The sequence below is a fragment of the Henckelia pumila genome, chromosome 3, assembly GCF_033568475.1.
Source record: "Henckelia pumila isolate YLH828 chromosome 3, ASM3356847v2, whole genome shotgun sequence".
Lineage (NCBI taxonomy): Eukaryota > Viridiplantae > Streptophyta > Magnoliopsida > Lamiales > Gesneriaceae > Henckelia > Henckelia pumila.
The window spans coordinates 47630326-47655683 of NC_133122.1; the positions used below are offsets into that span (position 1 = coordinate 47630326).

Here is a 25358-nt window from a genome sequence, read left to right on the forward strand (position 1 = left end):
ACATAAAAAATTATGACTATTTGTAATTAAATTGTATGACTATATATAATTACCTATAAAAATTGCTAAAAAAATCAACCATTAGGAGGTCGAGACGGTAGGCAGTCACTGACCGCCCCACCACCACCTCATGCCATTTATAACATTGGCTGTGATAATAATATGATCACAAAAACTTCTATGAAATTGTCTCACGAATCAATTTTGTAATACATATTCTCGACCTAGTTCAATCGTTAAAAAAATATTACTTTTCACTAAATATAGATCAAATCGATATATCTCATGTATATAATCTGTCAGACTATCTCACAAAAGACATACTCCATATAATATACGTTAAATTAGTATTTTATACCGTTTATAATATGTCTAATCTCAAAATGTATATGTATTATAACTAGTGTATTTGATAAATGACATCATTAATTTGTATTGACAACATTGGAGCAAGTGAGCAAAAGAAAAAATAAGAGATATAATGAGTTATGAGGAAATAACTTAAGGTTGCAGTTGGATTAATGGATTTTACTTGAAGAAAAATATTTGATGATAAAGATTTGAGAGATATATTTCAAATTATATCCATCTTAGAGACTTAGAGTGCATTTGAAATTCACCACAATTGTTATTAAATTTGTACAACTTCGTGCAGTGAACTTGAAATCCATTTGAATTTTGTCAATCCAAACAATTCATAAGCTCAAATTCATCTATCCAAGTAGAACCTAACATTATGTTTGGATTGAAAATTTTAGATCTGTTAAAAAGATTTTAAATACTCAAATCATTCCATCTAAATGCAATCTAAAAGATTTCAAATAATAGTACAAAATAGTGTTCTCTTGACCTCAAGAAAATTAGTAAAAAAAAATGTAAATTAAAGAGAGGTGAGAACTATGTTACAGTGTAGCGGTGTCACCAAGGTTGTCCTTTTCCACCTATTCGACGAGCCAGCTCGAAATCTTTCTTCACTGCACAGTGATAAAACCAAAATGAGGATGAACAAACACATTGAGTTAAAAGGAATGGTGACACACAAGAGTAACAACTTTCTCAATGTCACGCGCTTTGCATGTATCGCACAAAGCATCGCCTCTTCAAACATTTGAACTATATAATCCTCTGCTGTCTATGAATACAACCAAAGGAAGGATGTGAAATTGATGAGTTCACTATTACCTGTCCAAACAGTCCTACAGAGTTCATTCAATTTGGAATTACTTTTCATTGTGGGAAACAATATGGAGACACTAATTTAGAAGAGAGTTAATATCAGTTATGTTTAGCTAGCAACATCTGGCTCTACACGATTAACATGATGTCGAGATGAACTCAGAATTTGAAAAACAAAGATTAACTTGCAGAGGTCAATAATCCATCACAAGGTAAACTGCACATTCATCTGATAAGAACTGCCTGAAAATTATCATGGTCCTGGCTGAATGACTAACAAAATCCAGATCTGTTCAAATAATTTTTCCTGGAAATTTCGATATCTGGACATATGGGCACCCTTTAAACTTAAAGTGAGATTGGTCTCTCCTGTGCATTTGTGTAGCAGTGACATTAACATAAAGATGCTGCCACAAGAATGAGCTATCCTTTCAAGTTTAATATGAAGACAAAAAAAGCATGTTAAAAATTAACAGACTGAGAGAATAAAAATTGAATGGTAACATAGCCACATTTTATGTAGATTCATCACAAAAAAGATCAGTGTTCAACAGTTCCACACCTCTTGCATGGCTACTAAGGCTTCTGCTGTCCAACGAGATATGTCCAGAGCATACATGGCAGAAATGTCTTTTACCTGTCAAACATTAAGAGACATAGCCACAAAATCTATGAGACAAAATCATGCTACTTTAATACAAATACAAAATATGCGCTAAAATAGAGGATATATTCGAGATGAATTAAAAAAACTAGGAAATATAAACTTAACATTCACGAGAAGTTCAAATATCTTACGATAGTAGAATAAATGGAATTATGGACATGCGAAGGGTGAGAGTGGAGCCTACAGTTCATATGAAGGGAGCAGCAGGAATCAAAAGGTTCCAAGATTTTTGGTACTTTCGGATTTCATCCAGTGCCACCGTCCCTGCCCTTTTCCTTGCCTTTTTTTTTAGCTTGCGCTTCCTTTCTGACTAGAAAACAAACTATCAAACCAGATAGAACCAAACCATATATTTAATTGGCCCATGAACTGCACCAAAACTAGGGTTTCTAATACTCAAACAATAAAGAATTTGAAAGACAAGATTCTGAATTCTCACTGGAGGATTTGCGCCGAGAACTTCTCAGTCCATCTCGTTGTTTGGTTTTCGCCATCCTCTGCTTTTCAAATGAAGTTTCTGAATATCTGCCTTCGAAGTTCGAAATCTACATGATTTCAAATCTCCGCCTCAAATTTTCTTCGCTTCCGATTTCTACTCTGTATGATTGCCGATGAACAGAAAATTTCGAAGGACAAATTTTTCTTTCCCGCTTTATTTTGATTTGATTGTGCCTCTTGCCGCCGCATTTTTTGTTTGGGTGGCACATAAAACGTTTTTTTAAATAGAATCGCTTTTTATGTAGTAGCGACTTGATTCACTTTTAAATATTGAAGTGATTTTTTATTTTTATTTTTTTTTTAAAGCCAAACAAGGTTGGCCAGCATTAAACATACATGTCCATTAGAACATAAAGTTTCAAACATAACAGTGTGTTTGGATGTCTAAAAAATGAAATTTAGAATTGGATTTGGATTTTAAAATCCATAAAATTGAAATTCCGTTTTGTATTTGGCAAAAAGTTAAAATATATTTTGGAATTTGATAGTATAAATTTTGGATAAATGATATTTTATAAAAAATTATAAAAAAAACTTAAAATTTATAAGTAAAGTATATGAATTTATTATTAAAAATAATTTTATTGATTTATAAACTCAAATCCCTGAAATCCAACCAATTTTGTCAATATTTCACTTAACTAATTGAAATCATATGAAATCACACCAAATACCAATCCCGTTTTGAAATCTCAATTTGTCAAACACTAAAACGATATTTTCAATTCCAAATCCCACCGAATCCCGTCCAATTCCCGTGATCCAAATGAGTTCCACATGTAAAGCCCTGCTGAGCTAAGAAATGTGCGGCGCCATTGCCCTCACGATAACAATGAATAACATTCAGGTAAATCTTCAAAAATGATTTTTAAAAAATATTCTCCTCAACTATCATATGTGAAGATTGCAATTTGCAAATCTGGACAATCGACGAGGTTCGAGATCGAGTATTCCCTCATTAGTTTTTTTTTTTTTTTTCTCAAATTGTTATATTAGATAATGTTATATACATTTTATTTTAAATTAACTTATGAAAAAGTATATGTAATGTGTTAGTTTAAAATATAATATAGTGAATTTAAAGATGATAAAATAATAGAAAAAAATCAATGAAAAGTATGGTAATGTGAAAAATATTGAAACGTAAAAAAATTATTATTTTTTAAGAAAATCTAGTTACATCTTTTGCTTGCATAAAAAGTAAAAACACAAGATCTCAAATGAAGAACTGATAGGAAAATTAAGAAACCAATTCTGCTGTGCAAATATAATTTCCTTTGACATTGCATCTTTATGTTACAGTCATGCAACCATGGAACACTTTAGACTGCATGCCAGATAAAGAAAATATATGCTAATAAGGTTACCCAAACTTACTCCACATTTCATACTCGCACCAAATCTTAGAAAACCGAAAATGGCGAAAAGAATAAACAAGAAACCGACCACAACAACCTTTATAACACATGCTTCTTGGTGAAGTATCAAAAGCTCAAAGACCAGGAAGAGAGGTTCGACGCAGAGCGCAAGAGTGGAAGAATGAATGTTTCTCCTGCTGCAGAGATACAGCAGTAGGGAGTAGCGACTCTATGGCGGTGATGGCATAGGTGAAGATGGAGGCTTGTAATCAGGATACTGCAATCAAGAAAGGATACAAAGAAATAGAGTTAGATAACTTAATCAGATCACTTGACATGACTGGAGTTAAAGCATTTTCGGAATTACATTAGGGAACGGTGAAAGAGGCCTAGGCATTCCAGGTAAAGATTCTTCTTTAATTTCAGATTTGGGGACAGAATTGATCGGAGCAGACTCGGATTTCTGCACGGTGCTATCAGCTGGTGCGGCGGTAACCTCTGTTGGGGCAGGTAGGGCCTTTGTGGTCTCTGGAAATGGTAAGAGAGCATTCCCGATTCGCTAAAAGATTGAATACAAAAAGCACAAGTAAAAAGTTTATTAGTACACAAGGAGAAGGGGTCTAAGTAAAAAATTAAACCATCACATGACATGCAGCTTATAGCTGTTGGCACAAAACAACTCTCCAATTTTAGTGTAATACCTGTATATCATCCACGAACTCATTTGCAGCGATTTTGGCATCCCAGAACTCTTCAACTTGCTTGACGGTTTGTTTTCGATCCTGTCACCAATTTTTCATTTTTGTAATAAAAGTTAGAATGGGATACCAGGCTTTGAACAGTAACAGACTAACAGTAAACAGCCTGATTTCACCATTTCTCTTGTCTGCCTTTAGATTATGATCTTAAATGGATAAAAGACGAATTAAAAACCTCCGCAAACAGGAGTTTCGTGCTGACTAGCTGAATGAGGCCCACTGAACCTAGGACTTGGAGAATTGTTTCCACCTGAAAATAAATGGGAGAAATTGGACGATTCATAAAAACATCAAATACACCGTAAATTTGAAAAACTCCGGACCCTGACCTCCGCAAAAGCTAAAGTTCCGAGTGCAGCTACTGCTGCAACACCAAGGATCAGAGGCACAGTATCAGCACCGTCCTGAAATTCCATCGCAGCAGTTAGTAATTGCTTCCAGAAATTTAATTCAAAATTTTCGACATGACATCCTCTCGCTTTTGATCACATCTATTTGATCCAGCATCTATGTCGTAACATTAGTCTATTATGCTACGATTAGTAATCCATTATATAAAGTCATCCGCACATCCCCTTGGCTGTAATCCAACAGGTGCATAAGAGCTTTGGTTCAAACCCATTACAGTACCATCATTTTGCATCTTCCATCCAATCTTTACCATTTACCACATTTCATTTTGCAAGTTGGTTACCACACAAAGAACAAAACTTTCAATAACATGAATTAAGCTTTCCACTTTCCAGTTTATTTTATTACTTAGCAATAACATTCAGCAGGAAGAAATGATGCAAGCTGAGATAATTACCCCGAAACCAATTGCATCGGTCAGGCTGCCAAGGTCGAAGCTCGATTTCTTTGGAAGTATAAACGGAAGGCCACTGTTCTGTATATTTTTGCATATATCCTCAGAGTTACAAACCAGCAAATGTACTGATTCGGACGAACAAAGAGTTAAAAATCGAACAAGATTAAAAGGGGGTGAATCAACCTTCCAGCCTCGGGGTCCATCTGCACCATCTCTGATTGCATAAGCAGCTTTGAAGCCATTTGCTGTTACCAGCTCCGCCACAAGTTCAGAGTTTCCATCAAATCTGGCTTCCAAACAAATAAATTTTCAAAAGAAACGCAATGTAGCATAACATTACAGTATATATCCAAGTATTCTTAATATTAACATACGAAAGTGAAAAACCAACCAATTATTTTCTATCTACAAGCCAAATTATGAAAGATGAATCCAAAAATCTTACTTGTCCAGAACAAACAATGTCGTGTTTCCGGGTTCTTTAAACTTCAAAGATAGCTTCTTCAGGAAACCTGGCTTATCTTCACCTTTATATACAACCGATACAGGCTTCTTCTTCAAGCCTCGAATATCTGGGCTACCCGACTGCTTCGCCTCCACTGATGCTCTTATATCAAGCAATTGAGCATTTGAATCATCGCCCAATTTTGCATAAGCAGTCTTTGCACTCTCCACTCCCCATGACTTAGGATTGCTCAACAGCTGAGAAACCAGCAGTGGCACAGCCAGAACCGCCACTCCGCCGCCAACAATTATGGGATTCTCCGCCGCAAAACTGAGGACACTATCAAGAACTCCACTTAATTGCAAGTCCGGCGAAAAGCTGTCACCGCTCACTGATTGCTGGAGGGCCTCTTCATAACTCAGCGCTTTGGCAAACCCAGAACTCAAAACTGAAGATAAAAGCACAGAGCATCCCGTCAGGCAACTGGACACAGACAGATGACCCTCCGAGTTGTTAAAACTTGAAAAAGCTTGATTCTTGAATCTACAAATGGAGGCCGGTGATGGGTTTTTTCTGGACCCTGATCTTTTACCAAAACCCGAAACTGGAGTAAAAGCAACAGCCTTTAGCGCCTCCATTGCATTATTCAAAGCACTGATTCTTCAGCTCTGAATGCTCCAAACACCATAGAAAGTGGAAGATATATCTCGAACTTTTTGTGAAGCTGATTGTAAACACTTGTATGTTATACTCTGTAACACTTTTCTGTCCAACAATTGCGATTTGGCTGGTGGTTCGGCTCGCACGTGGAAGTGATATGAACAATTAGCCAATCGTTGCATGCAACGTGTCAATGTCTGATCCTGATTTTGGACTTTAATGATTTATGTGGCTCACAAATTCCCACGAAATGTTCTTGGAAAAGCCTTTAGATACATATGCTTTACTGTACGACATTTGTGTACATTCCACAGGGAATGCTAGTACATCATGCATAAGATGCCAATCGTGTTCTAGTACCAAAAAAGTTCTTTATTTTATTTTACTATGAAGGTGCACGTGCGTGCACGTGATGAACCTAAAATTATATATATGGTTATGAATTAATATTCAATAAATTTTATGAATATCTGACTGATTTTGGTCATAGACATTATTTTCAAATTAAACAAAAAGATATAAATCAATAAGTTAAAAATTATAATGTTTATTATAGATTTAAGTTTCAAAATTAAACATAAGGGAAATAAACTCAAACACTAAAGATAAGAAAAATTTACAATTCTAGTTTTATAAGTTAGCCTATTTTGACTTTTAGTTATGTGGCTTGTAAAAATATGATTTTTATCAAATAACTTCTAATTTTTTGTCTTTTTTTGCCTGAAACATCTAAATATATAGAATATGATTTATTTGAAATCGGTGGTTTTTTTACATAGCACGTGTGTTGAAATAAATTTTATATTACACATTAAAATTCATCGAAAATTAAAAAAAAAAAAGAAAATAAAGCAAAATTATCCTCAAAACATCAAAATAAGAGGGAAAAGTTTGTTGCTTTCCTTATTTTTTTTTGGGAAAATTGCATGCTAGCTGCTAGCATATACAATGTAACACCATTTCAACGAAAATGAATTAAAATAGCTAAAAATCTTAGCATCTAAAATTGAAATATGAAAATATGAAGAACCAAAATCACAAAGTAACAAAATTAATAAACTTTAGGTAAATTTTTGGGAAAAATACATTTTTAGTCCTTATACTTTCATATCAAAACACTTTTGGTTCCTAAACATTTCAACACATCACTTTTAGTCCTTAAACTTTAAAAATGGTAACAAAATTAGTCCTTGCCATTTATTTTATAGTTAAATATATTTGTGAGAACTAAATTATGATATTATTAAATTTTAGGGTCTAAAAATGAATACAATTAATAATAAAATATTGTGAAAAGAAAAAAACATAAAAATAGTAAATGAAACTATATTTTTTTTAAAAAAATGTTTTATCTTTATTTTAAAATTTTAAAAAATTAAAAACTAAAATTTAAATTAGAGTTTCAACTTTCAAGATTAATTTGTATACCATATGTATTTTTTATTCGTTTTAATTTATTATTGATGTTTAATATTTACAAACATAATTATATATATTCAAGGTTCTAAAAAGCGTGAAGCATGACGAAGCGTCACGGTCAAGCTTCAAGCTTTACAAGTTTAAGCGAGTTTAAAACAAGCTTAAGCATGAAAAAGCGTTTTTTTTATTTTTTTATAATTTTAATTATATTAAATTGATTTATAGAATAAATAACATATAAACTTAAAGATTTTAAGAATAAATACATAAATTTTCAAGTTATAAAAAATGTAAGTCTCAAAATAACAAATTATCTAGAGTAAAATGTTTGCGTTAGACCAGATTTCATCTCTTAGTCGCAAAGAAAGGAAGTGTACGAAACAAATTTAATTTTGATGTATTTAAATATTTTTTTAAAAAATATATATTATTAAATATTTATCATTTAAAATAAAATTCAAAATTTAAAAATATTAAATAAAAATTAAAATTTTAATTGAATATTATTTTTAAAAAATTATATTTTTTCACGTTTTTTTCGAGCTTTTCACGTTTTTTTGCGCTTAATATGGTCAACCAAGGAGTTGATCGCTTTTTTCACGCTTTTGTCCAAAACAAAGCTTTTTGCTCACGCTTCACGCTTTTTCGCGCTTAAGCGGTGCTTTTTCGCGCTTTTTAGAACACTGTATATATTACATATTTATATTTGATATTTTTAAAAAATTAAAATTTATCTAGTTCGTATCTTATTATTAAATAAAAGTAAATACTTAATTAAATTTGATATCAAATCAGTTATTTAGTATCAAATATATTAAATAAATTTTATTTTAAAAAAATTTTAGAAAATACATTAAGAAATGTGCTTATTAAAATATTTATAAGATATTTAATTTTAAAAACATATTCGATTATTTTTATGAAAAAAATATATATTCTAAAGTAGATATTTTATGTTTAATAAAAAAAATCGTAATAAATTTTATTTACATATAATAACATCATAAAAAAGAATAAATATGTTACTCAAAAAAAATGTTTGTGTTGTAGATATTATGATCTTTATTTTTCATGTTTTTTTATTTATTTAGGTCTCTATAATTTAAAAATATAATAAGTCCCCAAAAATATATTTAACCATAAAAAAACTATAAGAACTAATTGTGTTGCAATTTGTAAAGTTTAAGGACTAAAAGTGTTGCTTTGAAATGTTTAAGGACCAAAAATATTTTAATGTGAAAATATAAGGATTAAAACTGTACTTTTTCCTAAATTTTTTAATGTAAAACATAAGCTTCATTTTTATCACATTAGAAATGTAAGATAACATCGGTGTCAAATAAATATTCTCTAATGTATTTAATGATTTCAAGTAACAAAAAAGAAAAAAAAAAAAAAAAAACAACTTATAGGATGAAATTCAAAATTTAACAAGTTATATAAAAAAAATCAAAACAATCCAACTTACAGGAAAATAACACTTTCCCCTAAAATATATTATGCTAATATAATAAATATGTAGGATAATAATTAATTTTTTTAAAAAAATGTACTCTCTAGTCTAAAGTTCTTGATCCATTTTAATTATATAACGTAGATAATGCCAAAAAAATTTTTAAATTAAAACACTTGAAAAAATAATGTAATTAAAATAAATGTACATAATAATTTCAAAATTATGTATATAAGTGTTTGACACAAAAATTAAGTGAATCTAAATGACAATTCAAAATCGGTTAATTAATATATTAAAAAAACTATTGTGATAAAATGAAGTAGATAGGCATTAATTGATAATAGACAATAATATTCAAAAAATTTATAATTGAGAAAGTTCAATAAAATAAGTGTAATTTCTCCTTGAAAAAAAAATTACTCTGACACGTAATAATCATTTGATGCACGTTGTTAGGAAATCAAATATATGAGTTTAGGCGTTTGACAAACAACTTTGCACATCAACAAATTGGAAAGTAGAACAAGAGCAAAAACAGCGTCGCAGAACAAGAGCAGAAGCAACGGAGAAAGCAAAACATAAGTGAGGACAAAAGTAGAATAGCAGAAGCAGAAGAGAGAGAAGATCAGAAGTTGCTCACCAAGTAAACAGTCGAAGTCTTTAACCTTTGGAAAAAGACTTCCGTACCATGCTACACTCAGACTGAGAAACTGCATTACAGTGTACTTTCATGTCAGAGACAAGACAACGACTACAATCCAATGGATACATATTTGAATCAACATAACTATTGTCTTACTTCTATAAATAGAGACCATTGGCTGCAAAAAAAAAAAAAAAAGAAGAAGAATCTGGCAAAATCAAGAACTTGCAAATACTTACAGTATACAATTTCAGTATAAGAGTTCAAAGCTCACATTGAAGATTGTATCAGGAGCCGAAAAACACCAGCACACGCATCAAGCATATCAGATCAAGTGAGATTATATGGTGCGAAGTGTTGAGTTGTACAAACAATGTAAACATATCAGTTGAGTGTGCTGACCAAAATACTATTGTAGAATCAATTGAGGGCTGATTTGTTCTGAGTTGAGTTTAGGAGTCTCAGTTGTAGGAGTGGGGTAAGTACTAACTGACGTGAGGTGTTGAAAAGGATTGTAATACTCAAAGACTTTTAGAGTGATACTTTCTGGTAGAACCGGAAGAAGGGGTGACGTAAGAGAGTTTAGTTTCGAACTCCTAGAAACAAATTGTTGTGTTGATTACTTTTTGTTAAACACACATACAAAACCAGTAGCCATTTGATGAGCGTACTCACTCTGTTAGTTGACTTACTTCCGCACAAGTACATTTGTTGGTCAATTAGCAAAGAGACGCGAGAAAAACCCGATCTCAGTAGCTAACACTACTGAACTCACCATTGAAGATTCCAGCAATAGTCTACACCAGTAAACATATGCAATCAATCAAAAATAATCGATCCTGAAAAGTGGGTTTATTTCTCACCTTTGTATATGATTCAAATGGTTGTATTCAGTGAAATTGCAAAGAGCTTTTGGTACAACACATTGGACAACTGTATTACCGAAACCATCGAGACATGTTCTACTGAAAAGAACATTTGGCAGCAGTTGATCAAGCTAGGCGACGATGAGGAGACTGAGCAGATCAAGAGTTCACTGAGTGAAGATATTGAAAAACTCTGCTGCTAATACATTTACAGGCTAGAAGACGAGGAGAGCACGAGTCAACAAATCTTGCCTCTTGACTCACTCAAAGATTGTTGAACTGAACCGATTGATTTTTTTGAAGAATCTTGTTGTTCAGTTAGCTCATCCAGCTCTTCTGTTGAAGATGAATATAGTTGTCTCATGGCCAATGATGATCAAACATCTGCCAATGAAAAAGCATCTGAACAATTTTCTTCAAGTGGACATGTATATGACTTTAACTTAGATGAATTTATACGAGAAGAATGAGTCAATGCACTACACAAAATGACTAATGAGTACCAAAGATTGTGCTTAACATTTGAGAAAGTCAAAGCAAAGCAAAATGATCTGACACACACCATGACTGAAAATTCAGTAGATATACTAAATCTTAAGGCATAGATTATTAAGATCAAAACTGAAAATGCTGAGATACAAGTGGAAAATTAATAGTTAAAATTAGAAAATCTAAAGCTGACTGAACTGATAAACACTTGGAATAAGTCCTCAGCCATGCTAACTGAGATGCAGGAGTCCCAACAGCCTTCTGGAGACAGAACTGGTCTCGGATTTGGTGACAAGGGCTGCAAACCAGTTGAGACAAGTACTCAATCATGTCTGGATCGACAAGAACACTTCAAAATAAGTGAAATTTTTCAGGTCCAACATGATATATGAAAATTTAGAACCCAAGATTCATGTAAGTTCGACAATATCTCAATCAAATAATCTTTACCATCGTAGATTGGGATATGAAGAACATGAGAGTTCTAAGTCTAGTTGGATCAAGAACAAACCCGCTTGGTCTAGATTTGGTCAAATCAGATAAGGCTCTGTGAAGGTACATCATTGACATCTTATTTCAAAAATACATCAGTTCAGAAGAGATATTGGAGGCCTAACTTGCAAATTCAGTCTAGACAGACACCTCAAATGCACACACAATCATATACATGCATATCATACACATCACCCACATATCTGTTTATGCACAACCACAGTGGAAACAAATTGTTGTGTCGATTACTTTTTGTTGAACAAAAATACAAAAAACCAGTATCCATTTGATAAGTACTCACTTTGTTAGTTGACCTATTTTTGCACAAGTGCATTTCTTGGTCAATTAACAGAGATACGCGAGAAAGACCATAGCTCAGTTGCTAACCCTACTGAACTCACCACTGAAGATTCCAACAGAAGTCTAACCAGTAGAAATAGAGCATCAATCAACGATAAATCGATCCTGACATACGCATTAGTATTTCTAAAGTTAGTAAATCTTACCGTTTATATCTAAGTTGTAACATAGTAAATACATGACATAAAAGATGCATATACATTTACATAATTCAATAACTAATTACACACAAAATACATGTATATATATATATATATATATATATATATATATATATATATATATATATATATAATTAGAACATGTATAGTTTAAAAATCAAAATTACATTTTTTCATCCATGAGAAAACAAAAAAATAAATTCACATAACAATAAAAATTTTGACAAATAAATTACATTTTTCCATCCATGAGAAAACAATAAAAGAAATTCACATAAAAATAAAATTTTGACAAATACGCTAACCACCACAATAGATAGAAATAAAATATAAACAATGACAAATGATTATCAACTAAAATTATCTAATGTAACAAAATTATCTTAGTAATTCAAAATAAAACCACAAAAATTATTCATTAAATTTGATATTTAATTATGTTTTCGTCAAATTATAACTTCTTCTGGATTTTGGGTACCTTTCCTCGTTTGCCATAGAATAACATATTATGAATAGTTAATTTTATATTGGAACAGATATTTTGTGAATTAATATCAATTTCATGTGAGCATTAAATTTCAATTTTTAGTCTGATATCTTTGTTTTTATGGTAAGTTTAGTCATTTTTTCGACATGGTACTGAAATGGAACAAATATACTGCTGATGAAGCGTTGGCTTGTAAAATGTTACATTATCACTACCAATGAAATAGGACGAAAGTTGCAAAATATAAAAGTTTTAGGGCTAAAACTGAAATGTGATAACATAAATGACCAAATTTCCAAAAATAACATAATTATAGGATAAAAAAATGCAGTTTCCTCAAAAATAATAAGTGTTTAAAATTTATTGTTAAGAGAAAAATAATGTTCTTCAATTTTGTATGTGAAAATTTTAAGTTAATATAATTATTCAATATAAAAATTAATTAATCGAAGATATATTACAATACAAAAGAATTAATAGATTAACACAAATGCTTTGTAATTAGGGATGACATTTTTAGATAAGAGAAAAATATATTTGAAACAATCTTCATCCGAGAAAAAATATATGTATTTTATGCAAATTACGTTTCTTCGTAATAATATTAATGCTAAATATTAAAATATTTTAAAAAGACAATTTAACAAATTTTAATAATAATATGTTAACCATAATATGGTTTAAAATGTGTATTTTTTAAGTAATAATAGTAATAGTAAGAATATAATCACTGCAACAATGAACAATTAAATTAGCTTTATTAAATTGTGAAAAATGACTTAAAATACCCCCTTGGCTTTTTATATTACAAATGAAGCAAAATTTAAACAAGGGCAATTAAGACTATTCACAAATCAAAAAAAATATATTTGAAACAATCTTCATCCGAGAAAAAATATTTGTATTTTATGCAAATCACGTTTCTTCGTAATAATATTAATCCTAAATATTAAAATATTTTAAAAAGACAATTTAACAAATTTTAATAATAATATGTTAACCAATAGTAATAGTTATTATTAATATAGTGTAGATCGATAATATGGTTTAAAATGTGAATTTTTTTTAAGTAATAATAGTAATAGTAAGAATATAATCAATGCAAAAATGAACAATTAAATTAGCTTTATTAAATTGTGAAAAATGACTTAAAATACCCCCTTGGCTTTTCATATTACAAATGAAGCAATAATTTAAACAAGGGCAATTAAGACTAATCACAAATCAAACTCACATATTTATATATAGTATAGATAAATATTAAAATATTTTAAAAAGATAATTTAACAAATTTTAATAATAATATGTTAACCAATAGTAATAGTTATTATTAATATAGTGTAGATCGATAATATGGTTTAAAATGTGTATTTTTTTAAGTAATAATAGTAATAGTAATAATATAATCACTGCAACAATAAACAATTAAATTAGCTTTATTAAATTGTGAAAAATGACTTAAAATACCCCCTTGGCTTTTCATATTACAAATGAAGCAATAATTTAAACAAGGGCAATTAAAACTATGCACAAATAAAGAAAAATATATTTGAAACAATCTTCATCCGAGAAAAAATATCTGTATTTTATGCAAATCACGTTTCTTCGTAATAATATTAATCCTAAATATTAAAATATTTTAAAAAGACAATTTAACAAATTTTAATAATAATATGTTAACCAATAGTAATAGTTATTTTTAATATAGTGTAGATCGATGATATGGTTTAAAATGTGATTTTTTTAAAGTAATAATAGTAATAGTAAGAATATAATCAATGCAACTATGAACAATTAAATTAGCTTTATTAAATTGTGGAAAATGACTTAAAATACCCCCTTGGCTTTTCATATTACAAATGAAGCAATAATTTAAACAAGGGCAATTAAGACTAATCACAAATCAAACTCACATATTTATATAATTTAAACAAAGGCAATTAAGACTAATCACAAATCAAACTCACATATTTAGATATAGTATAGACTAGCAACAATGCACGTGCGTTGCACGTGGAAAACACGTGTTGGAGTAATATAATTCAAAACAAAATTAGACAACTCTACAAAATTATTTTGACAGTAGTATTGAAACTTTTGACAATTCATGCTAAATAATTACTCTCAAATCGATTTTGAAATAAACATATTTGTTTAATTATTTTTAAAAAATGGATTAAATTTTGTAATGTTTTTTTATCGTATAATTTTCTTTTGTTTGTCTTATTATGGATTTCATTACATTTTTTTGGTCTTTTGTTATATGTATTATTCTCTCAATATATTTTTTTGGGCAATAAATGATACATACTATAACATTTCAGATCCGACGACTATCCCCACTATATCAACAAGGATCTTTCCAGCATGCTTATGTTCGTCCTCACTCGCACACATCCTCTGAAACATCTCAAGGGTCGTCGATCCTATAATTGTCTCAAGTCAAACATGCTTAACTTTGGAGTTCTCATATATACGATGAGATCTCAAAAAAAAGATATTCACCTTGATGATATGAGTAGTTCCTATCAAAATTTTCAAGCCCAAACCGTTCAGTCACATACCTACGTAGTCTGAGACCTCTATCATTTCGGTATAAAATCGGTTCATTCAAATTCTTCTCCTAAAAGCCTGTCAATAGCCTCTTAATTCTTTTAACTTCTTCACACCGACGATTATTCTCCACCCTCTTGTCAGTCTCGGACATCACAAGTACAGTCTATGAACTTTGACTTTTTGCAATGATGCAACATAACCACTTAAGGTGAGTAAACTCTTAATTTACACTAAAAGAGATACTTGTATATTTGAGTTTTATACAACTTAACCCATTTAATATTTTTAATAGTTCACGTTGTGTTGCATCTTTTAATCCACTAACTTTGTAGTGGATCATTGTAGCTCAATCAAATGTTAGTTTTTGATTTTTTTTAACTAAATAAAAGCCTCTCTTTTCCCCCAATTTTGAGAGTTCAATATTAGTAAGCTATAGGTAATAGACAATTATTTAGTTTTTACTTGTGTTACTTTTTGTTTAATTGTGTAGTTTTTTTATATACCTTGTCTAGTTCACGTTTTATGGGTTTTTTTTTAATTTTTATATTAATGATTATATATGTATTGCATGCATACAATATACATATACAATTTATATTCCATATATCAATATTTATGCGTCAAAATAAATTTATTGAATCATAATTTAATAACTATTTACAAACTAAAATATACATCATAATTAAGATTCAAGATTAACATGCTGACATAGAATTATGATAAAAATCTGAAGAATAAACGGTGTTAGTTCAAAGACAAAATATGATAATTATAAATGACGTTAGATTAATTAATTAGAATATTTTAATATCTATGTTTAATTAATTAGAAAGTTTTCGATACAGCATGTTGATAATTGTTTTTTATGTATGAGTTAGTGATTGAGTCATGTATGATCATGTTTTGAATTTTTTTTCCACCTTAAGTTCTAATAATAGTTTCTTGTGAGTTAAATTTCCAAATGAAACAAATTATCAAAACAAAAACTAATTATACAATTCAAGAATTCGGTTTATTCGATCAGTGACATCATTAGTTTGCTAATTTAATATATTTTGAACTCATATTCGATGAGTTTGACAAGAAAAATAACTTAGAATAACAAAATTTAAGTAAAATTATTTGATTGTATTTGTAGCGCAATATTTATATTTCATATATGTTTGAATTATTTTATTTATTTATTTTTAATATCCATATATTATTCTGTAATATTAGTAGATAAACAATGTGTAGAAAACATAGACATTTAAGTATGTAGTACATTATACAATTTTTTATTTAAATATTCATATAATATATTGTAAAATTTATAGAAAAAATAGTGTATGAAAAATAAGAATATTTAATTAAACTCATAATTAGAACTCAAACAATGATTAAAAAAGATATATAAATTGATTATATTTTTTAATAGTAACTAATATATAATTGATAATAACTAATATATTAACATAAAAATAATGTGTAAAAAATAAATTACATTGTGTACATTTTTATATTTTAAGTATATTATTATTATTATTATTATTATTATTATTATTATTATTATTATTATTATTATTATTATTATTATTATTATTATTATTATTATTATTATTATTATTATTATTATTATTATTATTATTATTATTATTATTATTATTATTATTATTATTATTATCTTGTAAGATTAATAGAAAAATAATTTGCATTAAATAATTTAAATATATTTATAGGACTATGTAACATTAATTTACTTTAAGTACTCATATACTATCTTGTAAGACTAATAGAAAAATAGTGTGGATTAAATAAATTAAATATAGTTTGAAAGAAAAACTTAAATAAGAAAATGAGCAAATAATAAATAGTATATACACAAAATATGAAAGTGAAAAAAATAAAATAGCGTGTAAAAAAATATTTAAGTTAATTCTTAATTGTTATTTATATATTTATAAAAGTAATAGAATAGACCATCGACATATTAATAGAAAAAATAAATTACACGATGTAAATTTTCTATTTTAAGTATTCATAAAATATCTTGTAAGATCTAGAAAAATAATGTGAATTAAATAAGTTAAATAAATTTTGTAGGAAAAACTCAAATAAGAAAATGAGAAAATAATAAATAGTAGATATATAAAATATAAAAGTGAGCTTCAGAAAATTGATGTGTAAAAAAATATTTAAGTTAATCGTAATTCTTACTCTCCTATACTCATAATAGTAACAGAATAGATAAAAGCTAGATTAATATGAAAAATAAAGTACGATATGGATTTTTTTATTTAAGTATACATATACTATCTTGTAAGATACCAAAATTTATTATTATTATTAGTATTACATGTGTTGGTTCATCTGTGAAATAAATAATCGAATACAATAAAATATAAATCAAAGTAAAAATTTGTTTTAAAAATTTTATTTGAAAGAGTACATAGTATAATTTTTAAACAAATAATTTAATTGAAGAGTCACATGAATAAATAATTGAAAAAAAAAATTCATTATGTAATAAGAAAAACGGTAGTCACGTAAATTCACAATGAAAATCACATATTTATAGTAAAAAAATATTGTAAAAATATTAATTGCATTTTAATTTTTTATTTGAAAGATTTTATAGCATAATGCTTAAATAAATAGTTTAATTGAAGAGTCAAGTGTTAAACTCACATATTTATATATATATATTTAAAAATACAAATAGTATTTTTTTTTTGAAAGAGTTCATAGTATAAAAATAAATAAATGAAGAAAAAATACATTAATATTATATAATAATAATGAAAGGGTAACCATGTAAATTCACAATGAAACTCACATATTTAGAATAGTAATAGATATTTAAAAATAATAACAGTATTTTTTTTTGAAAGAGTTCATAGTATACAAATAAATAAATGAAGAAAAAACACATTAATCTTATATAATAATAATGAAATGGTAACTATGTAAATTCACAATGAAACTCACATATGTAATAAGAAAAACGATAGTCACGTAAATTCACAATGAAAATCACATATTCATAGTAAAAAAATATTTTAAAAATATTAATTGCATTTTAATTTTTTATTTGAAAGAGTTTATAGCATAATGCTTAAATAAATAGTTTAATTGAAGAGTCAAGTGTTAAACTCACATTATATATATATATATATATATATATATATATATTTAAAAATACTAACAGTATTTTTTTTTTGGAAGAGTTCATAGTATACGAATAAATAAATGAACAAAAAACATATTAATCTTATATAATAATAATGAAAGGGTAACCATGTAAATTCACGAATAAATAAATGAAGAAAAGACACATTAATCTTATATAATAATGATGAAAGGGTAACCATGTAAATTCACAATGAAACTCACATATGTAATAAAAAAATGGTAGTCACGTAAATTCACAATAAAAAACACATATTCATAGTAAAAAAATATTTTAAAAATATTAATTTCATTTTAATTTTTTATTTGAAAAGTTTATAACATAATGCTTAAATAAATTGTTTAATTGAAGAGTCAAGTGTTAAACTCACATATTAATATATATGTCTAAAGATACTAACAGTATTTTTTTTTGAAAGAGTTCATAGTATACGAATAAATAAAAGAAAAAAAACACATTAATCATATATAATAATAATGAACGGGTAACCATGTAAATTCACAATGAAACTCACATATTCATAGTAAAAAAATATTTTAAAAATATTAATTTCATTTTAATTTTTTATTTGAAAAGTTTATAACATAATGCTTAAATAAATTGTTTAATTGAAGAGTCAAGTGTTAAACTCACATATTAATATATATGTCTAAAGATACTAACAGTATTTTTTTTTGAAAGAGTTCATAGTATACGAATAAATAAAAGAAAAAAAACACATTAATCATATATAATAATAATGAACGGGTAACCATGTAAATTCACAATGAAACTCACATATTTATAATAGTAATAGATAATAGATTTATTTGAAAGAGTTTACAGCATAATGCTTAAATAAATAGTTTAATTGAAGAGTCAAGTGTTAAACTCACATATTTATATAGATATTTAAAAATATTAATAGTATATATATTTTTTGAAACAGTTCATAGTATACGAATAAATAAATGAAGAAAAAACACATTAATTTTATATAATAATAATGAAAGAGTAACCATGTAAATTCACAACGAAACTCACATATTTATAATAGTAATAGATTTATTTGAAATAGTTTACAGCATAATGCTTAAATAAATAGTTTAATTGAAAAGTCAAGTGTTAAACTCACATATTTATATAGATATTTAAAAATATTAAAAGTATTTTTTTTTGAAATAGTTCATAGTATACGAATAAATAAATGAAGAAAAAACACATTAATTTTATATAATACTAATGAAAGGGTAACCATGTAAATTCACTATGAAACTCACATATTTATAATAGTAATAGATATATATATATATATATTTAAAAATACTAACAGTATTTTTTTTTTGGAAGAGTTCATAGTATACAAATAAATAAATGAACAAAAAACACATTAATCTTATATAATAATAATGAAAGGGTAACCATGTAAATTCACGAATAAATAAATGAAGAAAAGACACATTAATCTTATATAATAATGATGAAAGGGTAACCATATAAATTCACAACGAAACTCACATATGTAATAAAAAAACGGTAGTCACGTAAATTCACAATAAAAATCACATATTCATAGTAAAAAATATTAATTTCATTTTAATTTTTTATTTGAAAAATTTATAACATAATGCTTAATGAAAGAGTTCATAGTATACGAATAAATAAAAGAAAAAAAACACATTAATCTTATATAATAATAATGAACGGGTAACTATGTAAATTCACAATGAAACTCACATATTTATAATAGTAATAGATAATAGATTTATTTGAAAGAGTTTACAACATAATGCTTAAATAAATAGTTTAATTGAAGAGTCAAATGTTAAACTCACATATTTATATAGATATTTAAAAATATTAATAGTATTTTTTTTTTGAAACAGTTCATAGTATACCAATAAATAAATGAAGAAAAAACACATTAATTTTATATAATAATAATGAAAGGGTAACCATGTAAATTCACAATGAAACTCACATATTTATAATTTTATAATAGTAATAGATAATAGATAATAGATTTATTTGAAAGAGTTTACAACATAATGCTTTAATAAATAGTTTAATTGAAGAGTCAAGTGTTAAACTCACATATTTATATATATATATTTAAAAATATTAATAGTATTTTTTTTGAAACAGTTCATAGTATTCAAATAAATAAATGAAGAAAAAACACATTAATTTTATATAATAATAATGAAAGGGTAACCATGTAAATTCACAATGAAACTCACATATTTATAATAGTAATAGATAATAGATAATAGATTTATTTGAAAGAGTTTACAGCATAATGCTTAATTAAATAGTTTAATTGAAGAGTCAAGTGTTAAACTCACATATTTATATAGATATTTAAAAATATTAATAGTATTTTTTTTTGAAACAGTTCATAGTATACCAATAAATAAATGAAGAAAAAACACATTAATTTTATATAATAATAATGAAAGGGTAACCATGTAAATTTACAATAAAACTCACATATTTATAATTTTATAATAGTAATAGATAATAGATAATAGATTTATTTGAAAGAGTTTACATCATAATGCTTAAATAAATAGTTTAATTGAAGAGTCAAGTGTTAAACTCACATATTTATATAGATATTTAAAAATATTAATAGTATTTTTTTTTGAAACAGTTCATAGTATACGAATAAATAAATGAAGAAAAAACACATTAATTTTATATAATAATAATGAAAGGGTAACCATGTAAATTCGCAATGAAACTCACATATTTATAATAGTAATAAATTTATTTGAAAGAGTTTACAGCATAATGCTTAAATAAATAGTTTAATTGAAGAGTCAAGTGTTAAACTCACATATTTATATAGACTAGGAAGGTGGCACGTGCGTTGCACGGGGAAACACATAGTGATGATGTTAACATAATTGAAGACATGTTGTATGAAATCGGTTGAGCAAAACAATCTAATTGTATGAGTGCAATAAAACGAAAAAACTTATAGCTAATATATTTCATAAGAAATAAATTAGTCAATTAATGTCTATTTATGTTTTAAAAAAAAAGAGGTAGTAATTGTAAAAAGAGAAACAAAGTCCTTATAAAAGCAGGTAATCAAGTTTTGATAGAATAATCCGTTGACGTTTTTTATTTTTTCCCCCTTTCTGAAGTAAGTTTTTTTTGTTACGTGCAACACGTGTCTTGATGCGTTTTGTATATTCTTCAAGAAACTCGTCATCTTGTATGTCCATTGCAGTGTGACTTGCTTCAATTTTCTCGGGAATGTTTTTCTTTGCAGATGTGGATGTGGATATGTTTGATCCTTCGTTGACGGCACACTTTGTCTTTTTTTATCAATGATTTTTTTTTGAATGTGGTTTTTGAATGATCTCAACAATCATCAAAACCTTGTCTTTATAGTTTTTGTCAGTGTGATCTAACTTGACCAAAAACCTGTGTGTTAGGAATTCAAGATCTAAGTTTCGGTGTTTGAGAAATTAATGAAGAAGCAGAAGAAGATCTATGCACAAGAAAGTAGATCAAAGAAACATCATCTGGAAAGCAATCAAGTAAGCAGATCAATCAAGCAAAGATCAAATGATTATAGAAGATCAAAGAGTCGTTGTGCTAAAAGACAAATTGTAATGCCCAGAATTATTTAATTTTGATCCGAAAATATTTAGTTTGGGAATATTTAGAGTTTTGATTTAAATTCTAATATTGTTAAATTATTTAGGATTGAAATTGAATAAATTGAGAATTTGAGGGCTGAATTGCAATTATTGCATAGTTGAGGGGCTAAAGTGCAATTTTTATTTCACTTATCAGAATTTGATATTGAGGACTCAGCATGCACGTGTAATCCCTCAAAATATTCAGAAAATCGAAATCAAGAAACCAGAGGAAAATCGAGAACAAAAATTCCAAGCTTTTCTTCATCTTTCAATTGCGATATCTTTTGCTACGGTGATCCGTTTTCGATTCCGAAAGATGTTCTGGAATCATCGCGAGATGAACTTCGATTTGATGTAAGTTTCTTCTTTGTTTATCAAGGTTTGAGAAGTCAAATTTGACAGAGATAAGATGTTGATATGAAAGTGTGGTTGTTAACCTTCTATCTTTGATAATCTTAAAGTTGGATTGAAGATTGATTTGTATATCATGTTCTTATGAATTCCAGCTATGATTCGATTGAATATCTGTTGATATGTTGAGGATTATGCTGGTTTTGAATTGTATATAGCTGATGTTGTTCTTGATATGTTCGGAATCGCCGAAGTGATACCGATATGCCGTCGAACTATTGATTTGAAGTGATTTGTTATTGTTTTTGGATTTCGAAGTTGCTGAACTATTAGCTGATGATTCCTTGATTGTTATGCTATCGTTTCAGTGCTTGAACATGACATTTCAATTCATTGATCTTAACTTCGAAATCGAGAGAAGAAGGAACAAGGTTGGAGACTATTCTACATTCAAGTTGTATGGTTTTGAGCAGAATTGAGTCAAGGCTTATATTGGTCATCTTGTACAGCTTTGAACAGTTAGAAGACATCCTACACTTCACATTTGAAAGGTAAAAGTGGACTACTATTTGATTGGGATTACAACTCGAGATGGTTTGTATCGAGTTCCCCTAAATCACATACTTGTTTGCTTAATTGCTCTTATGTGCTTTCCTTTGAGTTGTTGAATAAGTTTTGATGGTATGAATGCTTTGATGATGATATATGTTGCATTCATCTTGAAGACTTATTCCTTGATTTTGAAATGAACGGAAACGTTCGAATAGACGATTTGAGGAATCGTATATGTATGGCCTTGGGTGGTTGTTTTAGCCTAGCGTCTGATTTGCATATATGATGGCTTCAAAGTCTAGAAAAGTGAGATAAGTAGCCCCACCTCGATCGGAAGAGTCGGTGGATTAGTTATGATATCTACTTCTCGGGATCCCAACCGACGAGATAAGAGATGAACCTTGTTTTAAAACATGCATCGTATTTACTTTTATATCATGAGTTTGATATATGATTTGTATTGCATGTTTAGTTGATTTTACTGGGAAATATATTTCTCACCGGAGTTATCCGGCTATTTGTTGTGTTGTATGTGTCATGACGATAGGCGGAAGTGGATCCGGGCAAAAGCGGAATTGAAGAACAAGGGATGAGAGATTAGCGTGATGATCCGATATAGAACTGAAGTTGCTGTCTTATATGTTTAGAATAAGAGTTGAGGCTTTGAATTAGTAGACTTGAACTTTAGTTAAAGTGTTGATAGTTGATCTTGTACAAACACTTGAAATGGATGTTCTACTCTTGCCTTGAGTTGTTAATGTATATATATATGTTGTTGACTTGATATGATTTATATACCATGATGATGATTTTGGGAGTTGATACAACATGTTTAAAACTTGATTCTTACTTTGTGCATGTTTTAGTAGATCAAAGGTTCAAGTTTGACAGCAAGTTTTAGAGCTGGTTTTGAGCTGCGTTTTGTGGGCAGGAAACTGCCCAGGGCCGTGCCCGAGCTGCAGAAAATAGCAGCCCGAGCATAGCCAGGGAAGTTGGCTACTGTTTTGACACCAACAGGGTGCGCCCGAGCGGCGCATTTCAGCCGCTCGAGCGCAGCCTATTAAAAAAAAAAAAAATTTCCAGCTTTGAATGCTTGGTGTTTGCTTATCTTTAATTCATGATCTTGGATTAATTTTGTGAATTTGAGAGATTAAGAACCGGGTCGTCACAACAGGTGGTATCAGAGAAAGACAATTCTGGACTTAGATAGACAGGGAGTGGGGTAGATCGAGTCTTCTGCCTTACTTATTTTTTTTTTTTTTATCATGCTATGATTTAATTACGTAATTGAATTACATGTTTTAAATGCTAGCATGATTTACTTTCAAGTATTTTATTACAAGATGTTGTATTTATTTTATTTGAAAGTATGATTACGATAATTAAAGATGCATGCCTATTGGAATATCTGAACTGATTAGAGGCATGGATTCTGATGATTTATGATATGCTACCTGATTATCTGAATTGATTGGAAGCATGTCTTGTTGAGTACTTCGATTATTTATTTAAATATTGAATCAGAACCGAGTCTTGATCAGATGTAAGATGATCAGAGGAGGACTGAGATTAATTTGATGATTTGGTATCCTAACCATTTTGATAATCAGATATGTCTCGAAGACCAGGACGACCTCCTCTGAGACCCCATGTTCCTATTTCTCTACCAGAACAGACAGTTCATACTCCACCGACAGTTGTCACACCGATAGTGCCTGCAACTGCAGTTCCGAGTAATGAACAGGGCAGTACATCACGAGATATGACAGATATGACTGCAACTCCCATGGAAACACTACTGAAACATTTTCAATCCTACAAGCCGCCAACTCTGAAAGGTACCGAAAATCCCGTTGAATGTGAAGGATGGCTTGATGATATGGAGATGTTATTCGATTCACTAGACTACGGTGATGAGCGAAGAGTCAGACTTGTTGGTCATCAGTTGCATGAGGTTGCAAAAAGCTGGTGGTTCACAACAAAGAAATCTCTGGAGCGTCGAGGAACTATTCTGACCTGGAATGTCTTCAAGACTGAATTCTATCAACGTTTCTTTCCGGTATCTTATTGAAAAGACAAGGGTGCCGAATTTGCTAATCTGAAGCAGGAAAACTTGAATATTGAAGATTATGTTGCAAAATTCACTACATTGCTAAGATTTGCTCCACATGTTGCAGACAGTGATGAAGCTATGGCTGATCAGTTCATTAATGGACTGAATCCTGATGTTTTTACACTGGTGAACACAAGGCGACCGAATAATTTTGCTGATGCCTTGAACAGTGCCAAAGGAGCAGAAGCTGGCTTGATACAGCAGCGAGGAGCTTCGTATAGTGCACAGCCTCCGAGACA

General features: G+C 28.6%; 1 protein-coding gene and 1 pseudogene across 1 annotated transcript; both read right to left on the minus strand.

Moving 5' to 3' along the window:
* Window positions 1-918: 918 nt before the first annotated feature.
* On the minus strand, window positions 919-2337 carry LOC140888657 (histone H3-like centromeric protein CENH3; annotated as a pseudogene).
* Window positions 2338-3557: 1220 nt separating this feature from the next.
* On the minus strand, window positions 3558-6475 carry LOC140891600 (rhodanese-like domain-containing protein 4, chloroplastic). The gene is made up of 8 exons (XM_073300190.1): window positions 5711-6475; window positions 5449-5551; window positions 5266-5343; window positions 4787-4861; window positions 4633-4707; window positions 4401-4481; window positions 4067-4258; window positions 3558-3976 (listed from the first exon to the last, which is right to left on the minus strand). The coding sequence occupies exons 1-8, from the start codon at window positions 6346-6348 to the stop codon at window positions 3929-3931; spliced, it is 1290 nt and encodes a 429-aa protein (XP_073156291.1). The 5' UTR covers window positions 6349-6475; the 3' UTR covers window positions 3558-3928.
* Between the last annotated feature and the right edge of the window lie 18883 nt (window positions 6476-25358).

Excerpts from the sequence above, each read along its gene's own strand:
- LOC140891600 (XM_073300190.1), bottom strand. The coding sequence starts at position 6,348 with ATGGAGGCGCTAAAGGCTGTTGCTTTTACTCCAGTTTCGGGTTTTGGT. Across the intron at positions 4,708-4,786 it reads GAACTTTAGCTTTTGCGGAG|GTGGAAACAATTCTCCAAGT; the intron begins GTCAGGGTCCGG and ends ATTTATTTTCAG. Across the intron at positions 4,482-4,632 it reads CGAAACTCCTGTTTGCGGAG|GATCGAAAACAAACCGTCAA; the intron begins GTTTTTAATTCG and ends AATTGGTGACAG.